The following is a 24,109-nucleotide window of genomic DNA, read 5'->3' as shown; positions in this document are numbered from 1 at the left end:
TTGCCAAGAGGGAGGGAGGGTGGGGAGGGATGGGCTGGGAGTTTGCGATTAGCAGATGCAAACTATTATATATAGAATGGATAAACAACAAGGTCCTGCTGTATAGCACAGGGAACTATATCAGTATCCTGTAATAAACCATAATGGAAAAGAATATGGGGCAGAAGGCTGGCCATTGGGGCCGTTGAGGCAGCGGCAGCTCCGGGCACCGCGGCTCCAGAAGGAAGCAGTGCCGCGTCCCAGGCCGGGGCTTTGCTGCGAGCCTGGCGGGGGGCTGGACAGGAGTCACAGCTTCGTGCACCACATCCGACGGAGCCAGCTCGCCCTGTCATGCACTGCCCCGCGCACCGCCACTGCCCCCAGCCTGGCCTGGCCATCCGTGACTCCTGCTCAGCTCCCCGCAGGAATGGCTATAACAGGAAGGTGAAGCAGGCGGCCGGGGAGAAGGCAAGGAGGCAGCACAGGCCTGTGCCCAGTCGGCCTCGGGAGCCTGACCTGCAGGTGTATCTGCCACTGTAATGGGGGCGGACGGGTGCGTAACTGTTGGCAAGCGCCCACTGGCGCACGACCATTAGCGCGAGACCGTTGTTGTGCAGCAGTTGGAGATTCTGCTCTGCCAACGGTCAGCCTGGCAGTGATCACGGTAGAGAGCGCAGGGAGAGGAGGATCGGGCTTCTCCCTCCCGGTCTCAGGCTGGCGGGTGAGCTGGGAGGCCCGGAGGGCTGGCTGAGGGCTGTGTCCTGCAGAACTCCAGAGCCCTTGCCACGCGGCCCACTGGCTGGGCCCAGCCCTTGACCTAATGGTGGCAGCAGTCTCCATGGGTTGCAGTCCATGGAGGGCTCAGCAACCGAAGTATACGGACACTGCCATTAAGGTGATAGCTTCACCAGCTTCGGTCTCTCCGTTCAAGTTTCTGATTGGTATTTGCTAACGTTTGTTTTAGTGGAGGTTTATAGGAACATCGTGACCTGACCTCAAGAACAAAGGATCTGACCCCAGAAGTTTGCAACAGCTAACCACGCCCCTCCCTCACCTTTCCCATAAAAGGGCTTTGCTGAAAGCTTTCCTCGGGAGTTCAGGGTTTTTAAGGCATGAGCCAGCCGTCTCCTTGGATGGCCCTGCAATAAACCTTTCTCTGTTCCAAACTCTGATGTTTAGGTATTGTTTGGCCTCACTGTGCATCGGGCACACGACTTGCTTTTGGTAACACTAACAATCTATAGCAAACATAATACTTAAAGACATGATGTTTAGAAAAAAGCTCTTCCAACCAGAAGCGAGATGGGGCGCCAAGCTTCACTGTTACTATTCGATGTTGTTTGGGAGGTCCTAATCAAGGCAGTAAAACAAGTAACAAAATCAGGGGCGTAAGAATCAGAAAGGATGAAACCACGCAGTCATTGTTCTTGGACGATGGGATTATTCACATAGAAAACTTCAAAGAATATATACAAATAAAGTATTAGAATTAGGGGAATTCCCTGGTGGTCTAGTTGTTAAGACTCGGGGCTTTCGCTGCCGGGGCCTGGTTCAATCCCTGGTCGGGGAACTGAGATCCAGCAAGCCTCAGGGCATAGCCAAAAAAAAAGTTATTAGAATTAATAAGATACGTTAGCAGGTTTTTGGATCCATCAATAAAAAGCAATTGCATACCTACAGTCCAGAAACTAGAAAACGATGAAACAATTCCATTTACTTTAACAAAAGATATGAAATACCTAAAACAAAATTAGCAAAAGTTGTGCAAGAGACTCAACAGCCGAAGTTCCAACTTCTCTAAGTTTCCAACCGCCATTTCCCACCGGAAGGAGATGGCGGGGCAACAAGATGGCTCCAGGCAGCACCTCAGACCTTTTGGACGCTTTGGCACCCCAGTCTCCCTGATTGTATGGAAGTTTCCCAGTAAATCCTGTTGGGTGGATCCTCAAATAGATCCAACTCCTGGCACAATCACGGCCCCAGGTGTGTCCTCAACTCGTAAATTTTCCAGTAGATACGGAACGTCTGGAATACTTCAGGGCTTGATTCCAGGATGATTCTAATGAGAAGAGTAGATCCAAATCCTTATAAATTTCATCCCAAAGAATGGTCCCAACTCTGTCTTCAGGGCTGCATGCAATGTGTTGAGTAAATCCGCGCTGTTGGGCTTGATTCCAGGATAGTTCCACTGGAGACAGGGAGATCCAACTCCTTACAAACTCAAGTCCCAGAATATGTCTCCAACTCTAAGACTTCTAGATTGCATCTTAAAGTCTGGAGTAAATCCACACTGTAGGACAGGATTCCAGATTCCAGAATGGTCACAATGGAGATGAGTAGATCTGACTTCTCACAAAATCGAGATCTGAGGTGTGTTGTTTCTTTCAGTGGAATAGCTCAGTGGAGGGTCACAGGCCGGGATGGTTTGCTGTGCAACCACGTGGATGGACCCCCTTACAAAATGGAAGCTCAAGGTGTGTCCCCAACTCTTAAACTTTCTAGATTATATCAAATATCCTTAGTAAGTCTACTATGGAGGATTTATCTCAGTGGAGAGGAGTAAGTTGAACTTCTTGGGTTTGCCTTCAATTCAAATGTCTCAAATAATTCAGTGCTGGGATTACCAGGCCAGGACTGGATAGTTTGCAGTGAAGAGTGGATTGAACCCCTTACAAAATTTTGGCCCAAGGCATGTCTGGACTTTTCAGCCGGGGACTTTGGGAGGCCACGTCCTCCCATCTGCCATCAAAGTATTTTTTCACTGTGCTTATCTTAGAAAACTGATAAAAGTGACTCCCATAGTCTGCTAATGGGCTGAGAATTTTCTGAAGGTAGGCAATCCTGCCACAGTGACCACCAGGGGACGTGTGGTGCAGCCGAGGAGACCTTTTCCAGGCCCAAGACACCGCACTTGGGGGGACTTTCTTGGACCATAGACCCAGCCGGTCAACCTCGAGCAGGTGGAAAGGTGGGACTGGGCCTCTGAGGCCCAATGGACTCTACCATCAGTCATCTCAGGGACTTTCCCTCAATTTATTTATTAATTATGCTTTTGCCATGTAAAAAACAGCTTTATTGAGATATAATTCACATTATACAATTCACTCATTTAAAATGTACAATTCAGTGGCTTTTAGTATATTCACAGTGTTGTCAATCATTGACACAATCCATTTTAGAATATTTTTATCATCCCCAAAAGAAACCCCTTACCTTTTAGCAGTCACTCTCATCTCCCCTCAACACCCTCCCAGCCCTAGCTAACCACGAATCTACTTCCTATCTCTGTGAATTTGCCCGTTCTAGGTACCTTACACAAGTGGAGGCATACAATATGTGGTCTTTTGTGTCTGCCTTCTTTCAGTTAGTATAATTTTTTCAAGGTCGATGCATGTCGTAACCCATATCAGTACTTTATTTCTTTTTATGGCTGAATAATATTCCATTGTATGGGCACACCACCACGTTTTATTTACTTATTAATCACTGAATGGACATTTGGGTTGCTTACACTTTCCAGCTAATTAGGAATAGGCTGCTATGAACATCTGTGTACAAGTTTTTTGTGGACATATGTTTTTATTTCTCTTGAGTATATAGAGTGGGATTACTGGGTCAAATGGATTTTTGAAGGCTAATATTCCATTGTACATATATATCACATTCTGTTTATCCATTCACAAGCTGATGAACACCTGAAATGTTTACACCTTTGGGATATGAGAAATGCTGCTATGAACACTGATGAATAAATTATTTCTTTGAGTTCCTCCTTTTCCACTTTCTTGGGTATATACCTAGGAGTGGAATTGCTGGATCATATGGTAATTTTAAGTTTAGCTTTTTGAGGAATCACCAAACTGTTTTCCACAGCAGCTGCACCATTTATATTCACTGTTTATATAGTCATGTATAAAGATTCCAATTTCTCCACACCCTCACCAACACTTATTTTCTGTCTTTTTTTTTTTTATTATTATTATTATTTTTTTGCGGTACGCCGGCCTCTCACCGTTGTGGCCTCTCCCGCTGCGGAGCACAGGCGCCGGACGCGCAGACTCAGCGGCCATGGCTCACGGGCCCAGCAGCTCCGCGGCATGTGGGATCTTCCCGGACCGGGGCACGAACCCGCGTCCCCTGCATTGGCCGGGGCACGAACCCGCGTCCCCTGCATCGGCAGGCAGACTCTCAACCACTGCGCCACTAGGGAATCCCTATTTTCTGTCTTTTTGACTATAGCCATCCTAGTGGATGTGGGGAGATTCTTTTATTTTCAAACCACTTTTTAAAGTTACAATATTCCAGGAAATTCATTTCAACAAAGTTTTCAGATTTATTGTCCATAAATTTGTATATTAAACAGTGCAGTGTCTTTAATTCTGTCCTCTTGTTTTATTCATGGCTTTTTTGTGTGTGATCAATGTGCTTATACAATGTTGTCAATTTTATTAGTCTCAAAAAGCCAGTTTTCTTTTTTTTTAATTGGATGATTCCCTCTCAATTGTAACTTTTTTCCCTATATCATTTAATTTTCTACCTTTTATTTTAGCCTTCATTCTACTTACTTGGAGTTTTCCAGTTGTTCTTTTTCTCACATTTTGAATTAAAATAAGATTCCAACTGCAGCTGACCCTAGGCCGACTCTCATACATTTGCTAGTATTACTCTTACAGTAAATATTTACTTAGTGCCAGACATGTACCTGGTATTGTGTGCACCACAGTGAACAACCAGTTAAAGTCTTTGATCCATTTTGAGTTAATTTTTGTATGTGGCATCAGGTAAGGATCCAACTTCATTCTTTTGCATGTGGATATCCAATTTTCCCAGCACCATTTGTTGAAAAGACTCTTCTTTCCCCATTGAATGGTCTTGGCATTCTTATTGAAAATTATTTGATCATATATGCAAGGGCTAATTTCTGGATTTTTTTTTTTTTTCGGTACGCGGGCCTCTCACTGTTGTGGCCTCTCTCGTTGTAGAGCACAGGCTCCGGACGCGCAGGCTCGGCGGCCATGGCTCACGGGCCTAGCCGCTCCGCGGCATGTGGGATCTTCCCGGACCAGGGCACGAACCCGTGTCCCCTGCATCGGCAGGTGGACTCTCAACCACTGCGCCACCAGGGAAGCCCCAACTTGGTTCTTTTTTTAAAGAACATGTTGGCTATTCAAGGTCCTTGAGATTCCTTATGAAATGTAGGATTTTTTTTTTTCTACTTCTGCCAAAACCATCACTGGGATTTAAATAGGGATTGCAGTGAACCTGTGGATCACCTTTGGGTAGTATTAACATCCTAACAACATTAAATCTTCCAATTCATGAACATGGATATCTTTTCATTTACTTATGTCTTCTTTAGTTTCAGCAATGGTTTGTACTTTTCAGTGTACAAGTCTCAAATGTCATATTTATTTTAAATGTCATACTAGTATTTTGGGGTCAAGTTCAGCCCTCTAGCTGCAGGCTTGAGGATTCTGTCAGTAGTGCTCTGTTATGATGGAGAAAATTTTTGGTGCTGTGGAAGCGTAACAAAACCCTTATCATGTCTTGTTCTCTCCCTAGCTAAAAATCTGAGTCCCTTGAAAACAGGGACAGTGCCTTCTCTCCCTCTCCTGAGAATGCCAGTCAGTGCACTTACTAGTTGGATATCCACCCACCCAGTAACCACAGTAACTACTTACAAAATGCAAATTTGATCGTATCTTCCTGCTTAAAATCCTTCAAAAGCATTGCTATTAGGATAGCTGTTATTAACGTGTTCTCCAAAGCCCTGTGGTACAGTCCCTGTCAATCTCTCCCATCTTAGTAGGAAGACTCCTTCTAACTCCCTGTCGGCTCTCCAGTCATTGTGGCCTTCTTTTCATCTCTCTAAAACAATGTTTTCAAACATTTCTAATTGCAGCCTACAGAAAGAATTTTATTTTATAGTGCAACCTAGTTTGTTATGCATTAACAAACAAAAGTTTTGTAAAGCAGTACAGTACCTAGCTTTACTACTTATACAATGTACTCTGATATTTTCTATTTCTTTGAAAAAGTACCCACTAAATTGATATTATTACCAATGAGGTACAACACACATTTTGAAAAACACTGCTCTGGGCATTCAATTTCTTTGCCTCGGGTCCTCTGCATATGCTATGCTCTGTCGGGAAAGTTTTTCTTGTATCCTCTTTACCTGGGTAAATTTTACTCATTCTTCAATCAAAGGATGCTTCTCTCTTTGGAGTCGACTGCCTGCATTTAAGTCCTGAAGATCGTGATGAATGAGTTAATACATGCAAATAACTCAGAACAGTGGGTGGCAAATAGTAATGCTTCATCTTATTAATGCGGAAGGTAATTCTACAACTATTCGTGTGACTGTTAATATCTGTCTTCCCACATCTCCCAGACTACAAACCCATTAAGTCAGAGACTTTGGTTAATTTTTGTTCATCTTTATAGTCCTAGCGCCTCACTTCGTCTGGCACACAAAGGGCGCGCATAAATAACGGCTAGGGAAGCACTGCCCAGAAGAAATAAAAACGTAGACAGACTGGGCACGGAGCCAGCGAAGGGCGTCATCACGGCGCTCCAGCGGCCCCGCCCCACAGGCGGGGCCCCGCCCACCTGGCTGTCGGTGGTCACGTGGGGTTCCGCTGGGCTGCCGCCGGGGAAGCTGGGTGAAGATGGCGACAGTGAAGAAGGCGCCCCTGTGGAGACTGGTGGGCTTGGCGTCCCTCCGGGCTGTAAGTGCCCCGGCCCGCCCAGGGGCGGTCCTGAAGGCACCGTGATGGTCAGGGTCGGGGGCTTGGCCCATAGCGGCTGCTCTCTGAGAGGCGAAGCCGGACAGCTCATCAGGCCAGGAGGGTTGGGAGGGCTTTGGAATCTTGGACCCTCTCTGACTCGTCCAAATCCCTTGAGGGGCATGGGGAAACTGAGGCCCAGAGATGGGGAGCGACTCGCCCGGGTCGTGGAGACCTGGGTCGCCATCCCAGGCGTCCTCATTCCCTGGCCAAGGCTCTTTCTGGTGACCCTGGCATCTGTCTCCCTGTAACTGAGCTTCAGACTTCCCCAAGTCCCTCATTAAGGAAAATCATGATTACCCTGCCAGTTCGAGTGGAGAAACCCAGGTCATCCCCCTCCGTCCGTCTCCATTTCCAGCTCTTGTTGCATTTGGGGACGCTTGGCGAGCTATCCCAGCGTGCTGAGCAGGACTTAGATCGCGTGTGGCCAGTTGTGATTCCCTTGGAATTGTACTTTGGGCCAGTTTGATCCTGGTGTTTCCACCTCTCGCCCATGCTCAGTGAGTGGAAGGAAAGTGTAGGAGACCTAATTGTATAAAGGGTTGAATACATTGTGTTGGGTAAAGCTCGAGCTGAGATGTCCCAGTGGTACTGAAGCCACTTTTGCGGTTGAGTGACAGGTCTCTAAACCCTGGTTTTCTTGATCTATGACATGAGGAAAGATTACCTCAGGGTTGGTTTGGAGATTAAGGAAAACGTAAGTAAAGCATTTAACATTGCTCTAGCTCTTAGTAAGTGATTGCTCAGTTGTTGCCTTAGAGTTTAGGAGGAGTTTAAACTGGTAAAAATTACACTGCCTTGGCACTAGGGGCCCCTCTCAGAAAACCACTTCAGTGTCTACTAGACCACCTTCCCCCACCGATTGCTCATTGCAAATAAATCCAGTAAGTCCAGCTTGAAAAGTTAAGAAAATTAAATGAGATGGTGGATGTAAATGTGATTTGAAAAAATTCCTGGTGTAATGAAATGCTGGTAGTAGGCCCTCCCTCCATGGGGTAACTTACACAGACTTGATGTCAGAACCAGACGGTTAAATCCAAACTTCCTCACTTCCTACCTGTGTGATTTGGGGTTTTCTGAGGCTGTTTCCTCCTCTATGGAATTGGAATAGTGATAGTTCCTGTCATGTAGGGACTAAATGAGGTGCTGATGTCTGGAAGTTAGCACTGGGCTTTAGTCAGTTTTAGCTGTTGATAAAGGTACCATAGCTCAGGAGGCTGTGGCCCAGGATTTGTGTGGTTAGAGGGGATTATTTCTATGCAGAACTTTACAGAGGGAATGAATTGGGTGTTTAACCAAGGCGAGAGAAGACTGGGGGAGACCGAAGGGTGGCAGAGGCAACATGGCCTAGGGGTTAAGAGCATAGGCTCTAGATCCACACTGCGGGGTTCAGATACGAGCTCAGTGACTAGCTAACCATGTGACCTTGGGAAAATTACTTAATCTCCTTGGACTTCAGATTTCTCACAGTAAAATGGGGATTATAATAGTTCCTACCTAATAAGGTTGTTGAGAGGATAATATGGGTTAATATGTAAAAGGCTCTTTTAAGTGCCTGGCAAATAGTAAATGCTTCAATAATAGTAAATGCTTGTTTTGTTGTTAGTATGAAGTGTTGTTATGGGGAAGGAAGTAGAATTGAGTTTATTCTGTTCTCATAAAAGGAACTTGGAAACAGGTTTTACATTCTTTCAACAACATTCACTGGTTATTTATTGAGCCCATATTAGGTAGCAAGGCCTTGGAAAGATAACAATGAATAAAACAAAGTCCCTGCCTCATGGAGCTTACATTCCAGTGCGATCCTTTTAGGGTAATGTACCAGCAGAGGCTCAACATACCTTTTGGAGGGATATTCAACTTGCAGGGACCTTCCAACCTAGCCTATTGACATCCATTAGTCTCTAGGAAGCTTTACTGGCTAAAATCAAAGCCAATTCAGGTGAGTTGTTTAAGTTCCAGCTGATTCATAGCTGGGAATATTTCCTTCCTTAAGGGTTTCAGGAATTTGGGATCCTTGTCAGATTCCCAGTACCCCTCTCCCCTTGCCCCATTGCAATATGTTTATCCAGAGCAAATCTGGTAAAATGTAATTAATTTAAACAGTATTAAGTAGTACTAAGAAGAATAGAGGAAAGAGGGGAAAAAAGCCTTGTATTACTCGGTGGTGGTGGGGAGGGGGAGATTTCCCATAGAGGACTTTATATAGGACAGACTTTACACAGAGGAGACTCGGGGCCTTTTTTTAATGTCTTCAACTGCTGAAGGTTTTATCTCCTCTCAGACTCACTCTCCTTGTCATCACCCAGCCTATGATTATAAGAGAACAGAGCCTCGTCCATCCCCACAACCCCACAAAGTCCAAGACTGCTTCTCACCACACTCAGTAGTTGCCCTCCTCTGGGGCAGGTATGCCCTTCATGCATTTATCTGTTGTTTTAATAACTATTTAATGAGTGCCTCCTTTGTGCCAAGCACAGTGTCAAACGTGAGAGGAAGTGGAGGTTACGACAGAGTCGCTCATAGAGCATACATTCTACTGGAGGAATCATTGAGCAGGCATTATTTGCAGTGCTCTCAAGGGAGTCATTATAGTCCTGAAATAGAAAATAATGAGGGTGAGGGGATTGGCAGCTTTACAAAGGGTAGTCAGAGGGGCCTATCTATGACTGAAAGATGAGAGGGAGCCAGATGTGGGAAGGGCCAGGTGAAGAGCATCCTGGGCAGAGGAACTGTAAGCCCTGAGGCCCTGCTATGGGAGAAAGGCTGGTGGGTCTGGAGTATAGTGACCCATCTGAGGGGTGAGTGCAGAACAGTAGGAACCAGTAATGAGTTCTCGGAGATTGGCAGGAGTCAGATGAGAAGAATCTTATAGGCTATGGTGAGTGGGAAAGGAATGAGTCAAGTTTCTGGCTTAGGCAACAGGGTGTATGTGATGCTTCTTACTGAGATAGGAAGACTCAAGTCGGACTGGGCTTTAGGAGTAATTAAAGTTCTGTTTAGGGACATCTGTGTTTGAGAGCACAAATGGGTTTGTTTAAAAAAACCTAAGGACTTCCCTGGTGGTGCAGTGGTTAAGACTCCGCACTCCCAATGCAGGGTGGCCCGGGTTCGATCCTTGGTCAGGGAACTAGATCCCACATGCATGCCGCAACTAAGAAGCCCATATGCCGTAACTAAGGAGCCGGTGAGCCACAACTAAGACCCAGTGCAACCAACTAAATAAATATTTTTTAAAAATAATTAAAAAAAATAAAAACCTAAATGCTCAACTGTCAGGTGGTTGGAAATGGGTCTAGACTAAAGGAGAGTTGGAAATGGCCCTGTACTGGGAGCATGAATCACTTACTCCAGAGGTCCCCAACCCTCGGGCCATGGACCAGCATCGGTCTGTGGCCTGTTAGGAACCAGGCCGCACAGCAGGAGGTGAGCGATGGGCAAGTGAGCGAAGCTTCATCTGCCGAATCACTCCCATTACCGCCTGAGCTCCGCCTCCTGTCAGATCAGCGGCAGCATTAGATTCTTATAGGAGCGTGAGCCCTACTGTGAACTGCACATGCGAGGGATCTAGGTTGCTCGCTCCTTGTGAGAATCTAATGCCTGATGATCTGATGTGGAGCTGAGGCGGTGATGCTAGCGCTGGGGAGCAGCTGCAAATACAGATTATCATTAGCAGAGAGGTGTGACTGCACAGAGACCATAATAAATCAGTTGCTTGCAGACTCATATCAAAACCCTATCAGTGAGTGGCAAGTGACAAACTGCATCTTATGGAGTAGACTGGACATAAGCCACACACTTCAAGTGTCACTGTCTCCCATCGCCCCCAGATGGGACCATCTAGTTGCAGGAAAACAAGCTCAGGGATCCCACTGATTCTGCATTACGATGAGTTGCATAATTATTTCAGTATATATTACAATGTAATAATAGAAATAAAGTGCACAATAAATGTAATGTGCTTGAATCGTCCCGAAACCATCCCCTCCCCCCCCCCACAGTCCGTGGAAAAATTGTCTTCCACGAAACCAGTCCCTTGTGCTAACAAGGTTGGGGACTGCTGTCTTATTCTATTCCTGTTTCTAAGTGAATTTTTTTTGTTGTTCTTGATTCTAAAACAGAGCAAATGTGAATTAAAGGGTGAGAAATATTGCTTCTTGTCTCAGTATTAGTGAAGATGGATACATTCTTTCAGATTTGCCCCCCTGGAGAATTGTGACAATTTCCTCCTGTTACTTTTTGTTTCCTCTTTTAAACCAAAGGTTAGCACCTCATCTGTGGGTACTTTCCCAAAGCAAGTGAAAATTGTGGAAGTTGGTCCCCGAGACGGACTACAAAATGAAAAGGTAAGGCTGGAAATCAACCAAAAAAGTTTTTGCAGGCTTCGAGAGTTCCATGTGGGGGGTGCAGAACTATACCCAACTTAGGGCCGGGTCGGGGAGGCCAGGCAGGCACCTGTGACAGTTCAGCCACAAGTGTTGTGACCCCGGGTCCACCTTAAGGCCCTGTGGGGGGGGGGGGGACGGTAAGTGCTGCGGGAGCGCAGAGGGAAGGTGAGGGCGTGCCTTTGATCCAGCAATTGCACATAAGGGGATTTGTCCAAAGGAAGTCATGAAAGTCACATGCAAAGATTTAGCCTTGCGGATGTTCCTTAAAACCCTGTTGTAACAGCAGAACAGTTGGAAACAACCTAAATGTTCAGTAGGAGGAAAGATAACTCAAATACATTAATGACTTCATAAAATGGAATATTGTGAAGCCGTTAATAATATAGGAGTATATTAAGATGTAATCAGATTATAAGAGAGTGTCTCTCTCTCTCTCTCTCTCTATATATATATTTAATCTTATACTTTTGTGTAAGAAACAAAAAAATTTATATATGTGTGGGAGCACCTGCCTAGAAAAGGATCATAGAACAGTGCTGTCCAGTAGAACTTCCTGTGAAGACAGAAGTGTTCTAGGCTTGAGCTGTCCCGTACAGTAGCCACTAGACACTTGTAGCTGTTGAGCACTTGAAATGTGACTAGTGTGGCTGGGAATTGAATTTTTTAATGTAATTTTAATTAATTAAAATTTAAATAGCCACGTATGGCTCATGTCTAATGTACTAGACTGCACAGATCTAGAAAGTTACCTGTCAGGGTATTAAGAGTGTTATCTCTGGGAGGTTTTAAGGGTGGTTTTCTTTTGTTTTTGGCATGTTTTTCTGAAATAATCATGTATTAATTATTTTTTCAATAAGAAAACCTCTTTAAAAAAATTTTTTTTTAAAGCATGATCAGCCTACCTTTAATAGTGAGTGTTGGTTGGAAACAATAAGCTGTAAGCTCTCTGAGGACAGGATCATGTCTGTTCTGCTCACCGCTGTACCTGTAGCTCCTAGCACAATCCTTGGAACATAGAAGGCTCTCAAAAATTACTTGTGGAATAGATTAAATTAAAGCAGTGGGAGAGAAATTGGGGGTGGAAGGGCCTGGCGAGAAGGACTTGGAGTTTTAGGATTTTTGACCTAATCCTGTAAGTACTAGGGAGCCATGGAAGGCTTTTGAGCAGGAGAGTGAGATAATGGAGACTGTGTTTTAGAAGGATTCCTGTGTGGGAGGAATTGGTAGAGTGACTGTGACCATGCCATAACATACATGGGATAATGATGGTAGATTTGGAGATAGGAGTCCACAGAGTCTGGTGAGCAGCTAGACATGGTGAGGGACAGAGAAGCAGTAGGCTGATCATGTGAGGATGAGCTCCTGTGCCAGCTGAGAGACAGAAGGGGATGGTGTGACCCTTTGGAGGCCACATCTCATAGGACCCAGAAGGTTAGTCATCTCTGCCCTTTCAGGCCATGGCACTTTGTTTATGATGGGGTCATAAAGCAACAAAAATTTAGTTTAAAAGCCTGTATGACAGGAAAATATTGTCTCCATGTCAGTATTAACTCATTTTCAAGTGAGAAACTGCTTCCACTGCAAAATGCTATCTGTAGAATTCGAAGACAAGCCTTGTTCTGCACCTGCTGGCCAGGATTACATGTGAATTCATGATAGTGTTTGAAAGTTGAGATAGTGAAGTGCTTGCTGTAGTAAAAGCTTTGAACTAACAGGCTGCATTCTGAGACCATTTTATTACTGACTTTGCCAACCTGTCTTTTCTGGTTTTTCTCTGCATTACAGAATATTATACCTACTCCAATGAAAATCAAACTGATAGACATGCTTTCCGAAGCAGGACTCCCTGTTATAGAAGCCACCAGCTTTGTGTCTCCCAAATGGGTTCCCCAGGTGAGCCCCAGCCCTCAGGCATGTCTCAGATGAGAGGGATGTAAAGTTTTGCACTTGCCCTGCAAGTCAGTAGAAGTCAGGAACGTAGGTTTCCAGGTCTCTGGCTTTGAGAGCTCTCTGTGCTTCACAGTAGCATGTGCAGCAAAAGAGCACGCCCCGGGAGGCAGGTGGCTTGGATTCAGTCTGGGCCCTGCCCCGACTTGCATGGTGAGCTTGGTGAGGCCTTCCCCTCTCCAGCTTCAAGATGACCTCTCAGGTCTCTTCTGGCTCTAAGAAGTCTAGAATCTCTAGGCCTGTCTAGAGGTGTGGCTTCTGCGTTTGTGAAGGGGAAAGACTGGCGACTCCTGCTTCACAGAGATAGTCAAGTGGGAAGAAAGATCCTGTTCCAACTGAGTTACATGGCACTGAGCACAGTGCCGGGCTCGGAGCACATTCTCAGCAAATGGCTACAAGTACCATTGCTGCTGTTGCTCCTTATGTCGAGTTGACAGTGTTAGCCATATGGAGAGACTGGGGATCTCACCCAGGCCAAGGAGCCTTCTCGCTCATCAGCAGTCAAACAAACAGTAAGAGCGTTGGGGAGACTCAGCTCTGCAAAAGGACTCATTCTGCAAGGGTCCTGGAGAACAGAGATTTTGTGCTAAAACGTTTTTCTCTACCTAAACTCTGCCTGCCCTTGGTGGTGACTTGGCAGTGTCTCCTTTGGCTCTCAGATGGCTGACCACGCTGAAGTCATGAAGGGCATCCAGAAATTTCCCGGCATCAGCTACCCAGTGCTGACCCCAAATTTCAAAGGCTTCCAGGCAGCGGTAAGAGACCTGTTTTTGGTGGGGGCCCCTGAAATGAGATTGATGGCATTGGCCTCTGTCTTGTCCCTGGGCTCAGTCCCTGTCCCAGGATTTCTGTCTGAATGACTTGTCTCCAGCAGTAATGGGCACCGTCAGACAGACCTGGGGGCAGTCCTGGCACCGCCACTCCCAGCTCTCTGATCTTGACAAGCTGCTAAACCTCTCTGAGCCTCAGGTTCTGCCTATAAAATAAGGTTAATGATGGTACCTAACATTGTGAGGATTTCAGAAGATAGGATGCACATGAGTTGCTTAGTAAGAGCCTGGTAGAAGATAAGTGCTTAATAAACGTTAGCTCTTGTTGTTGTTGCCCATCTCCTCTTTAAAGAAAGGTGATTGAGCTCTCCACAAGAGTTAAAGGTGGTTGCTAGTATCTGTCAACTTGCTTATAATTTTACATGAGAACGTCATTGGAGATGTTGATTCCGAATTTAGGCAAAAAGCTTCTTTTAAGAGTGACTTCCAGGGCTTCCCTGGTGGCGCAGTGGTTGAGAGTCCGCCTGCCAATGCAGGGAACACGGGTTTGTGCCCCGGTCTGGGAGGATCCCATATGCCACGGAGCGGCTGGGCCCGTGAGCCATGGCCGCTGAGCCTACGCGTCCGGAGCCTGTGCTCTGCAATGGGAGAGGCCACAACAGTGAGAGGCCCGCGTACCGCAAAAAAAAAAAAAAAGAGTGACTTCCAGGATGGTGACTGCAGCAGCAGTGTTGGTTCTTGGGGAAGGCCAAGGCTTCTTTTTTATTGAGATATAATTCACTGTATTAACTTCCTAGGGCTGCCATTATAAAATATGGAAAAACTAGGTGGCTTAAAACAATAGAAATGTATTCTCTCACAGTTCTGGAGGCTAGAAGTCCTAAATCAAGGTGTCAGTAGGGTTGGTTCCTTCTTTTTTTTTTTAATTTATTTATGTATTTATTTTTGGTTGCGTTGGGTCTTCGTTGCTGTGCGTGGGCTTTCTCTAGTTGCGGCGAGCAGGGACTACTCTCTGTTCTGGTGCGCAGGCTTCTCATTATGGTGGCTTCTCTTGTTGCAGACCATGGGCTCTAGGCATGTGGGCTCAGTAGTTTTGGCTCACGGGCTCTAGGTGTGTGGGCTCAGTAGTTGTGGCTTGGGGGCTCTAAAGTGCAGGCTCAGTAGTTGTGGCTCACGGTCTTAGTTGCTCCGTGGCATGTGGGATCTTCCCGGACCAGGGCTCGAACCTGTGTCCCCTGCGTTGGCAGGTGTATTCTTAACCACTGCGCCACCAGGGAAGCCCAGGTTGGTTCCTCTGAGGTCTCTGAGAGAGAATCTTTCCACGCCTCTCTCCTAGTTTCTGGTGATGATTGGCAATCCTCAGTGTTCCTCCGCTTTTAGGTGCGTCACTCCAGTATCTGCTTCCCCCTCGCTGGCCTTTCCTCTGTGTCTGTCTTCACATGGGCGCAATCATATAAGGGAAGAGGGACTAATATGACTTCATCTTAGCTAATTACATCTACAGTGACCCTATTGCCAAACAAGGTCACGTTCTGAGGTACTGGGGGTCAGCATTTCAACATGTCTTTGGGAAGGACACAAATCAACTTATAATATTCATATATCATAAAATTCACCATTAGACAAAGGTTTTTGCCACTCTGTGTGGGTATTCCTTGAAGAGAAAAATGCTGAAAGGAATCCACCTGGCCGTTGGCAGGTTGCTGCCGGAGCCAAGGAAGTGGCTGTCTTTGGAGCTGCCTCCGAGCTCTTCAGCAAGAAGAACATCAACTGCTCCATAGATGAGAGTGTGCAGCGGTTTGACGAAATCCTGAAGGCAGCTCGGGCAGCCAGTATCCCTGTGCGGGGGTGAGTCTGACCACATTGGTGCTGCCTCTATTTCCTCAGTACCATTCTGGAATAGGGCCAGGCTCTAACTCCAGTGACCATGCCTCACAGACTCCTTATCCTGGGTGCAGGCAGCCCAAGGTCCACACCCAGACATCTTTTCCCAAGTAAATTTGGTCAGAAGAAATCCTGGCAAGTGCTTTCTCCAAACCTGATTTTTGGGTCAGTTCACCAGAGGAATCTAGCAGGACAGACACTAAACAGGGTTTGTGGAGGTCAGTTTAATCCTGGCTCCACCACCAACTCTTCACACATCCCTGAGGAATCCCCTCGGCCTCTAAGACGTCTCCGACATCACGTCTTTAATAGCAGTAGTGACAGGCGTTGTCCCTGTATTATCTAATTGTAGCCTCACAATCGCCCAGCAAGGAGGCCTCTGTCCCCACTTCCAGATGACAAAACTGAGGCTCAGGAAGGATGAAGAGTCTGCTGTAAGGTCACACAACAAACTGCAGCCAGAATGCTCTTTCAGAAGTACACATCTGATCACATCACTCCCTGGTTAAAAACCTGTCAGTGACTCATCAACTCCAGACTTTTCAACGTGGTTTACAAGCCCCTGCGTTTTTCAGCCCCTGTCACTCTCTGCAGCTCACATCCCTCTTCTGGCCCTGCTTCCTCAGCACACTGCATTCCAGCCAGCTGGAATTTCTTTCCATTTGTCACATGGCCCAGTTCTCTCCTGCCTCTGGGCCTTTGCACGTGCTTTCTGTAGACTCAGGACACTCCTCCTTCTACATCCTACTTGTCAGGGCTAACTCCTGCTCATCTCAGGTCCTCTCATGGATGCCAGTTTCTCCACGAAGCTTTCTCTTCCCTTAGGTGGAGTTGGTGTCCCTCCTCTGGGCTCCCAGAGTCCCCTGAACATCCTCTAACAAAGCACTTACCTGCTTGTTAAATTCTCCTCTGCCTCCCATCCCCCACTAGACTCTGCTTTCCGTGAGGGCAGAGCCCACCTCAGTCCCTGCTGTACTCCCTCTCCCAGTTCTGGGCCTAGCACATAGTAGGTGCTCAGGAACCGATGGGCAGATAGATGGATGGGGAAGCAAGGGCATGTCAGGTCTTCCTGACTCCCAAGCCTGTGCTCTTTCCTCAGTATTTCTTTAGCTTTTCTGTGCTCAGCAGTGATTGGAGAGTAAGAAGGATTAAGATGGAAAAATACACTGAGATGTTTGAGTCTGAAATGTATTTATCCAGCAGACATTTATTATGCCTCATAATATGCAGAGTACTTTGTAAGACTCTAAAAGGTTTTAATGGAGCCTCAGCCTGAATGGGTGGGTGGACACAGAAACTGGCTACACCCAAGATCCAGACTCCTCACCGTAACTCACAAGACCCCACGATCAGGCCGGTGGCCTCCTCTCCAACCTCATGTTGTACTTCTTTGCCCCTTGCTGCCCATACCTCAGCTGTTTTGTCCTTTGTTCTGTGTCTTGAACACACCTACTCTTCGGTCTCAGGGACTCTACGCTGGTTCTTCTCTCTGCCCGGAACACGGCTCTCCCCCCATTTCAGCTCCAGCTTCCCGTCCTCACAGAGGTCTTCCTGGGCCATCCTACTGTTGTTGGCCTCCTCTGGTTGCTCCTGTCACACTACCCTTGTCTTTCCTTCATAGCACGTCACTTTTTGAGATTATGTCCTTCCCTTATTAAACTGTTTGTTTGTTTGTTTGTTTGCTGTACGCGGGCCTCTCACCGCTGCGGCCTCTCCCATTGTGGAGCACAGGCTCCGGACGCGCAGGCTCAGCGGCCATGGCTCACGGGCCCAGCCGCTCTGTGGCATGTGGGATCTTCCCGGACCGGGGCACGAACCCGTGTCCCCTGCATCGGCAGGCGGACTCCCAACCACTGCACCACCAGGAAAGCCCTAGATCACTCTTTTATCGCTGTCTCCCTACCTGAAACCTTAAGCTCCGTGGCAGTGGGGATCTTTTCAGTCTTGCTCACTGCGCTTCCCCAGTGCCTGGCACACTGTGGGCAGCTCGGTATATATCCGTTGAATAAATGAGTGTTTGAACCCTCTGGCCACTCAGCCGGAGCAGCCGGTCCCTTGGCCCTCGGCTGGCCCAGCTTTTTCGTTCCCGCTTTGCTTTCACCCGTCCTTAGTCCTCTCCCGAGCATGGCCCCACTCCATGCGGCTCCGCTGGCTGCCCATAGTGCCCTCTTTAGCTTCTCCTCCCCCTTGGTTGCCTGGCTGCCTCTCTGTGTGTCGCCTGCTTCCTGAACTACAGGCCTGTTAGTTTCTTGCCCTCCCTGCTGTGGCGCTGCACTGCCCGCCCCTGGCACTGAGCAGCACTGCCTTCGCCCGCTCGCCGGCATTGAGTTAGCCTCTCAGCCAGGCCCGTGGCCTCCCGCCTGGCTTCAGGTTTGGGTGCAGGCTAACCAGGGATGTGTGTCAAGCAGCCACCCTGCCCCAGCTCTGCTGGCCAAAGAGCCCGGGGGCATTGACACCAATCCTCCCTGTTTTCCCACAGGTACGTCTCCTGTGTGCTCGGATGCCCCTACGAAGGGAAGATCTCCCCGGCTAAAGTAGCTGAGGTGTGTGTGTGGGGGGGGGATTTCGTGAGCGTTGGCTCCCGTGCCTGCCCCTGAGTGCATAGGTTGCTCTCGCCACACTTTCATGGTGGGTCACGGATTTCATTTCTTTGCCCAGCTCCTTCATTAAGCCCCTCTGAGAGCACAGCCCTGTGCTCACCCCTGGAGGGCCACCTCCTAGCCTGGCATGAAGTCTCCGAAGCCCCTGCCCTCTACCCCAGGGTGAAAGCCCCTGACTCAGTTTCCAGTCTGGTCAGTGGACAGGTGATGTGAGGTGAGAATCCTCTGCAGAGGGGTTCCTTGTAGTGGTTGGAGAGGCCATTGACATCCTCTGAGAATAACACAGAGCGGGAAATGAACTTGAACAGCCCAAGAACTTATGTCATTTTGTCCTCAAAAGCACCCAGCAAATTTGGTGTTATTGTTATTCCATTTTACAGTTGAGGAAACAGACTAACTTGCCATGCAGGTTGCAAATGGTGAAACCAGGTCTCAACCCCCATCTGCGTACCTCTAAAGCCCTCTTGCTCTTCCCACACACCAGGTAGCACCCGGAAATGAGCATTGCTAACAGTAGCAACTGCTTATTGAGAGTGGCTGCTGTCGTCCAGAATCTCAGCCTCCTGTTGCCGCCAGTCCTCCCTGTATCCCTGCAAAGGCTCGTCACTGTTTTTCAGAAGCAGAAATTGAAGCTCAGGAAACTTAGGTCCGTTGCCAAGGTCCCATAGCTAGTGAGCAGCGGAACTGGGGTTTCACTTCAGCATCACGTCACTCCCGAGCCTGCCGCTTCTGCTGCACCCTCTGCCACCCACTGGCTGCCATGGCTCCTTGTCATTCTGCCCACATGGGCAGTCGCGGAGGGGGCTCACCGATTTCTTTATCCATCAGACCACCGTTGAGTATCACCACGTCCCTGACCCCACCTCCGCCTTCCTCCCCCTTCTCCAGCACAGCAGTGTGGAGCAGCGTCTCCTCAGGTGGGGCATATACTGCTCTGGTTTTGCAGTGATTTTAGGGGTTGACAAATGCGCTTCTAAAAATTTTAATAGTTATGTACTTCTCTTAAAAATATATAACTAGCACCCCAGACCCATGATTTCACACATCTTCCTACCAAGGATAGAGCTACGCGAAAGGAATCAATTCTACTGATTCTGGTCCCTGGGTCTGACACAGTGTGTGAAGGTGGTTAAGTGGAGGACTGGATGGAGTTTGAGGCACGCACAGGAGGAAAGCACAGGGGTTGGGGCCCCAGGGCCCGCGCCCAGTGGCCATCTTTGCTCCTTACGTCCCAGTCTCCTGACGAGTAGAAGGAGGATCGTCATTCCCACTCATAAAGTTGTAAGGAGTCTGTGGTCTGGTAGGAATTTAGTGTCTCACACGTGGAGGTGTTCTGCGTAGGCTAAGGACCCCTGGCTTGAGGAATCTGGGGTCCTCCAAGCGCCTGCTTGTTTCCCCAGGTTGCCAAGAAGATGTACTCAGTGGGCTGCTATGAGATCTCTCTGGGAGACACCATTGGCGTGGGCACCCCTGGGATCATGAAGGATATGCTGTCCGCTGTCATGCATGAGGTGCCAGTGGCTGCCCTGGCTGTCCACTGCCATGACACCTATGGCCAGGCCCTGGCCAACACCTTGATGGCCCTGCAGGTAATCAGGGCATGTCCCAGAGTAGAGGCACATGTCCATTCTCCTGAAGGGTATGGTGGCAGGACAGCTATGTTCCGTTTATTCTTTCAGCAAGCGTTCACTGTGCTGAAGGCCCACACCTGTGTGCCAGGCCGCGGGCTGGCCATGGCGGACACAAACACGTGACCCTGCCCTAAAAGTGCCTGCATCTGTCTGTTAGGAGAGACAGTCGAGAATCAGGTGACAGTCCTAATGCACTGTGACAGATGCCACGCAGGGAGGAAGCCTGGGGCTCGGCAAGGCCCCAGTCCCAGCTGGGGAGGTCAGGGAGGATTTGCCAGGGGAGGCCTGAAGGACACGAAAAAGTTAAGCAGTTGAAAAAGGGAAGCGGAAAGGTGACCAGGCAGCACTGCATTGTAAGACTAAGGTGGGGTCAGGGAGGACTCAGGTGCCCCGGCCCCGCCCTAGCACACAGGGCTGTGAGTGCGCGTGCGTGTGCCTGTGTGTAGCGAGAGCAGGCAGGAAGTAGGGAGGGAGGCAGAGGTCACTCAGAGGGAGAACCTTTAATGCTGTTCCCCAAAGATTGGACTAAGACCTCAGATTGGGTTTCTTTTGAGGCTTGCTTCTTGCGGGCTGGCCCAGAATGAGGGTCCCGTGGCCCAGCAGCCCCTTAGACAGAAATTTCCGAGTGTCTGACCACAGGCTGCCTTGCTGTAGTGATAGTCCGAGTCCAGCCGGTTGTCTTTAGGTTAGCTAGAGCAATCCAGGGCCACCTTATTTTTTCCCCTCTTTCTAGTTCTCATGTTACCTCCTTGAGGCTCATGTCTTTAAGCCAGATGATTCTATTACCTTCTGGGTCTGTTTTCTCAGAGTTGAGGTTTAAGGAGAGAGGAGAAAGTGAAACAGTCATATTAGGAAAGTGGGGCGACTGACCTAGAGAAATGGGATAGGCCCCTGTGGGGTTAGAGGCTTGATGTGGGGTGAGGGAGTGGGAGCGGGGGTGAGTGAACACAGTAAGCAACAGGGGTCTGAAACCTCAACAGTGGGAGAGGGTTAGTTTAGGTCGGTGATCGGGAAGGGCCCCTCTGAGGAGGTGGCTTTTAGGCTGAGAAGGAGAAGGTGAGGAGTTGACCATGAAAGGAAGGAGGGTGGATATTCCTGGCAGAGGAAACAGTGTAGCATAAAAGACTCACACTGTTTTAGGAACTAAAAAGAGGAACAGTTTCTTTCAGTGGGATTTTCACGTCGACAGAATCATAAGCCAAAGAATTTCAGGCAGCAGATGGTAGGTTTACAAGAACCGGCTTTGTAGGCTCTGGTCCCCACAGTGACAGCCATGTTTCACCATCCTTGTTTGCAGATGGGAGTGAGTGTCGTGGACTCTTCTGTGGCGGGACTTGGAGGCTGTCCCTATGCACACGGAGCATCAGGAAACTTGGCCACCGAGGACCTGGTCTACATGCTGGCCGGCTTGGGCGTTCACACGGTAATGTCACCTGCCTCCTGGTGGCGGCAGCCCTGAACTGACCAGAGCTCTGCCTAAAGCCTGAAGACAGAAGCTGCTGGGTTTGTTCAGGGTTTTTGTGGTGGTGCTGGTGCAGTTAAGAGAAGGGTGCCAAGGGATTAGGGCCGTTCTGTCATATGTTTTGGGATAACAGCGTGGCAGATGGAGGCCACGAGGAGGCAGGCCCTCAGTGTGAGGGGGCACAGGGGTGTAGGGAAAGAGCCCTGAAAGGGTAAAGCCATGACCTGAAGCGAGTCAGTTTCCTCTGGACCTTTGTTTTGTTCTCTGAAAAATGAGGGCGGCAGAATTAGCCCCCCAGGGCTCTGCCGGAGTCAGTAAGGGCCCTCAGTGTGGGTTGGAAGCAGTGTAGCATCTGTGCTTTTGGATTAGACAGAACTGGGTTTAAAACCTAGTCCTGTCACTCACAGGCTGTGTGACCTGACATTACTTCACAGCTCTGGGCCTAGGAAATGGGAATAATAACAGCACCTATCTCACAGAGTCATTATGAGGATAAGAAAATGTGGAATGCTTGGCCCAGAGCTAAGCAGATAGTACGCATCAGTAAATAGCTATTGTTATCAAGAGGTTTTCTGTGTGGCCCCTTAAGTTGGTGGGTTTTTTTTTTTTAATTTTTCACTTATTTATTTTTGGCTGCGTTGGGTTACGTTGCAGGGTTTCTCTAGTTGTGGAGAGCGGAGGCTACTCTTCGTTGCAGTGCGTGGGCTTCTCATTGCGGTGGCTTCTCTTGTAGCGGAGCACGGGCTCTAGAGCGCCGCCTCAGTAGCTGTGGCACACAGGCTTAGTTACTCTGTGGCATGTGGGATCTTCCCAGACCAGGGATCGACCCTGTGTCCCCTGCACTGGCAGGCAGATTTTTATCCACTATGCCACCAGGGAAGCCCTTAATTGGTGTTTTTACTCCTGTTTCTCTCTGCCTCACGGTCCTTGCTTCAGTATTCAGTGTTTGACCACGGTGGGCCAGGCCTGTGCTAGACTCTGGAGCTGGAGAGCCCCACATGCCACGAGGACACCACCTCACAGGCAACTGGTATTCCGTCGTCAGAGGAACAAGGGCCTGGTTGTCTTCACCCTTACACAGTTTTCTGTCCAGTCTGATGTTTCCCTGGGTGTTGAGGGCATGTCGTGACTTACTGCATCCTCTAACTTGTTTCTCAAAGGGTGTGAACCTCCAGAAGCTCCTGGAAGCTGGGGCCTTTATCTGTCAAGCCCTGAACAGAAGAACCAGCTCCAAAGTGGCTCAGGCTACCTGTAAACTGTGAGCCCCTTGCCCCCCAAAGCCCTGGGGACTGTGTGGGAATAGGGATATGTGTGGATGACTCACAGATGGGCATGTGGAAATGGGAATGAAATCAACAGGAGTAGGCACCTCACTGCCAGCTCTGCACCTAGATCTCTCCTGGCGGAAAGGAGGTGGACTGGAGTTGCCTGGCCTCAGGCCCTCCCTGCCTGACCTGAGGATGAGTAAGAGACTTGGGCAGCTGGAGGTCTCCCTTCACCATGGACCCAAAGGCCCAGGAGTTGGATGCCTAAAGGCACTTGGGAACCCAATTCTCTGACTTGGGTTGATCCTCAAGTCTCATCTCTGGGTGAATCCTGCCAGTTGGCCACTCTGCACAGCCTGATGCTGCCATATCCTCGGGGCCATCGCTTGCTGACTTTGTAGGGCAAAGGGGCAGGGAGGAATTTTTCCCTCAGCTGGCAGAGGGCATTTGGTGAAGGGGTGAGGGCTGAGCTGTGGTGGCCACCTGCCAACTCCAGCACCTCTGGAAAATCTCCACTTTGAACATGATTGTTGAAAGCAGCTTATGTAATTAAAGGTTTAATGACATAACCATTCCAGTGTTCTGTTGTACAGATGTGTGTACATAGGGAAGAGGGAATAAAGCATCTTTTCAACATTTCCTCTAAGAGGAAAACACAGACTTCAGTTTATTAATCTCTGAATTTTCTCCCTCTTTCCCTTCTTGAGAATTGGGGAGGTCGATGGTAATGACAGCGCTGACCAGAGCACCCTGGGGAGGTTGTTTCTGAGGCTCGTGGCTCTGTGACCTGGGCTGTTGCACAAGGTCCTCTGGGCCTGGGCACGTGCAGCTCTGGGCGCACTCAGCTCTCGGGACCTCAGCCTCTCCTGCCTGTCAGCGTCCTTGCTGGACTCGGGCAGGCCCAGGGCACTCAGGCTGTGGGACACACGTGTGCATTTCTTCCTTTGCTCGGGTTTCATCATTCAGTATGTCATGCCTTTATACACATCATTCCTTAGCCCTCCCTTTATTTTAAACAAAAACAGAACACCATTTTCTAACGTACTATTATGGTAGGCAGCGTGCAAACCGTTCCAGGCTGACCGCAATTGGCGCTGTAATTCCTGTTTTAGTTTTAGGGCTCCCTTAGCGGTATTTTTTTAAAAAAATATCTAATCTAACCATCTTATCTATCTAATCTAATCCAGCTACGCCGGGTCTATCTATCTAATCTAATCTATGCCTGGTCTTCGTTGCTGCGTTCGGGATCTTTAGGTGCGGCATATGGACTTCTTAGTTGCAGCATGCATGCGGGATCTAGTTCCCCGATCGAACCGCGGGCCCCCTACATTGGGAGCACGGAGTCTTACAGGACCGACAGAGAAGTTCCCTTTGGCGGGTTTTTAAACTAGACTT

General features: G+C 48.4%; 1 protein-coding gene across 6 annotated transcripts; it reads left to right on the top strand.

Annotated features, from left to right (window-relative positions):
• Window positions 1–6,616: 6,616 nt before the first annotated feature.
• Window positions 6,617–23,347, top strand: HMGCL (3-hydroxy-3-methylglutaryl-CoA lyase). Of its 6 annotated transcripts, none has more exons than XM_060016032.1 (9): window positions 6,617–6,710; window positions 11,030–11,113; window positions 12,941–13,048; window positions 13,762–13,857; window positions 15,572–15,720; window positions 18,236–18,299; window positions 19,757–19,945; window positions 21,285–21,410; window positions 22,610–23,305. In XM_060016032.1, the coding sequence occupies exons 1-9, from the start codon at window positions 6,651–6,653 to the stop codon at window positions 22,709–22,711; spliced, it is 978 nt and encodes a 325-aa protein (XP_059872015.1). In that variant the 5' UTR covers window positions 6,617–6,650; the 3' UTR covers window positions 22,712–23,305. The 6 variants fall into 6 exon arrangements, with proteins under 6 accessions (XP_059872015.1, XP_059872041.1, XP_059872033.1 ...); XM_060016050.1 differs by having other exon boundaries at window positions 6,668–6,686; window positions 22,610–23,302; XM_060016041.1 differs by lacking the exon at window positions 6,617–6,710 and adding an exon at window positions 8,590–8,709 and having other exon boundaries at window positions 22,610–23,301.
• Window positions 23,348–24,109: the final 762 nt, after the last annotated feature.

Source organism: Delphinus delphis, chromosome 1 (genome assembly GCF_949987515.2).
Source record: "Delphinus delphis chromosome 1, mDelDel1.2, whole genome shotgun sequence".
In the NCBI taxonomy this organism is placed as follows: domain Eukaryota; kingdom Metazoa; phylum Chordata; class Mammalia; order Artiodactyla; family Delphinidae; genus Delphinus; species Delphinus delphis.
This window is presented reverse-complemented; position numbering and strand designations above follow the sequence as displayed.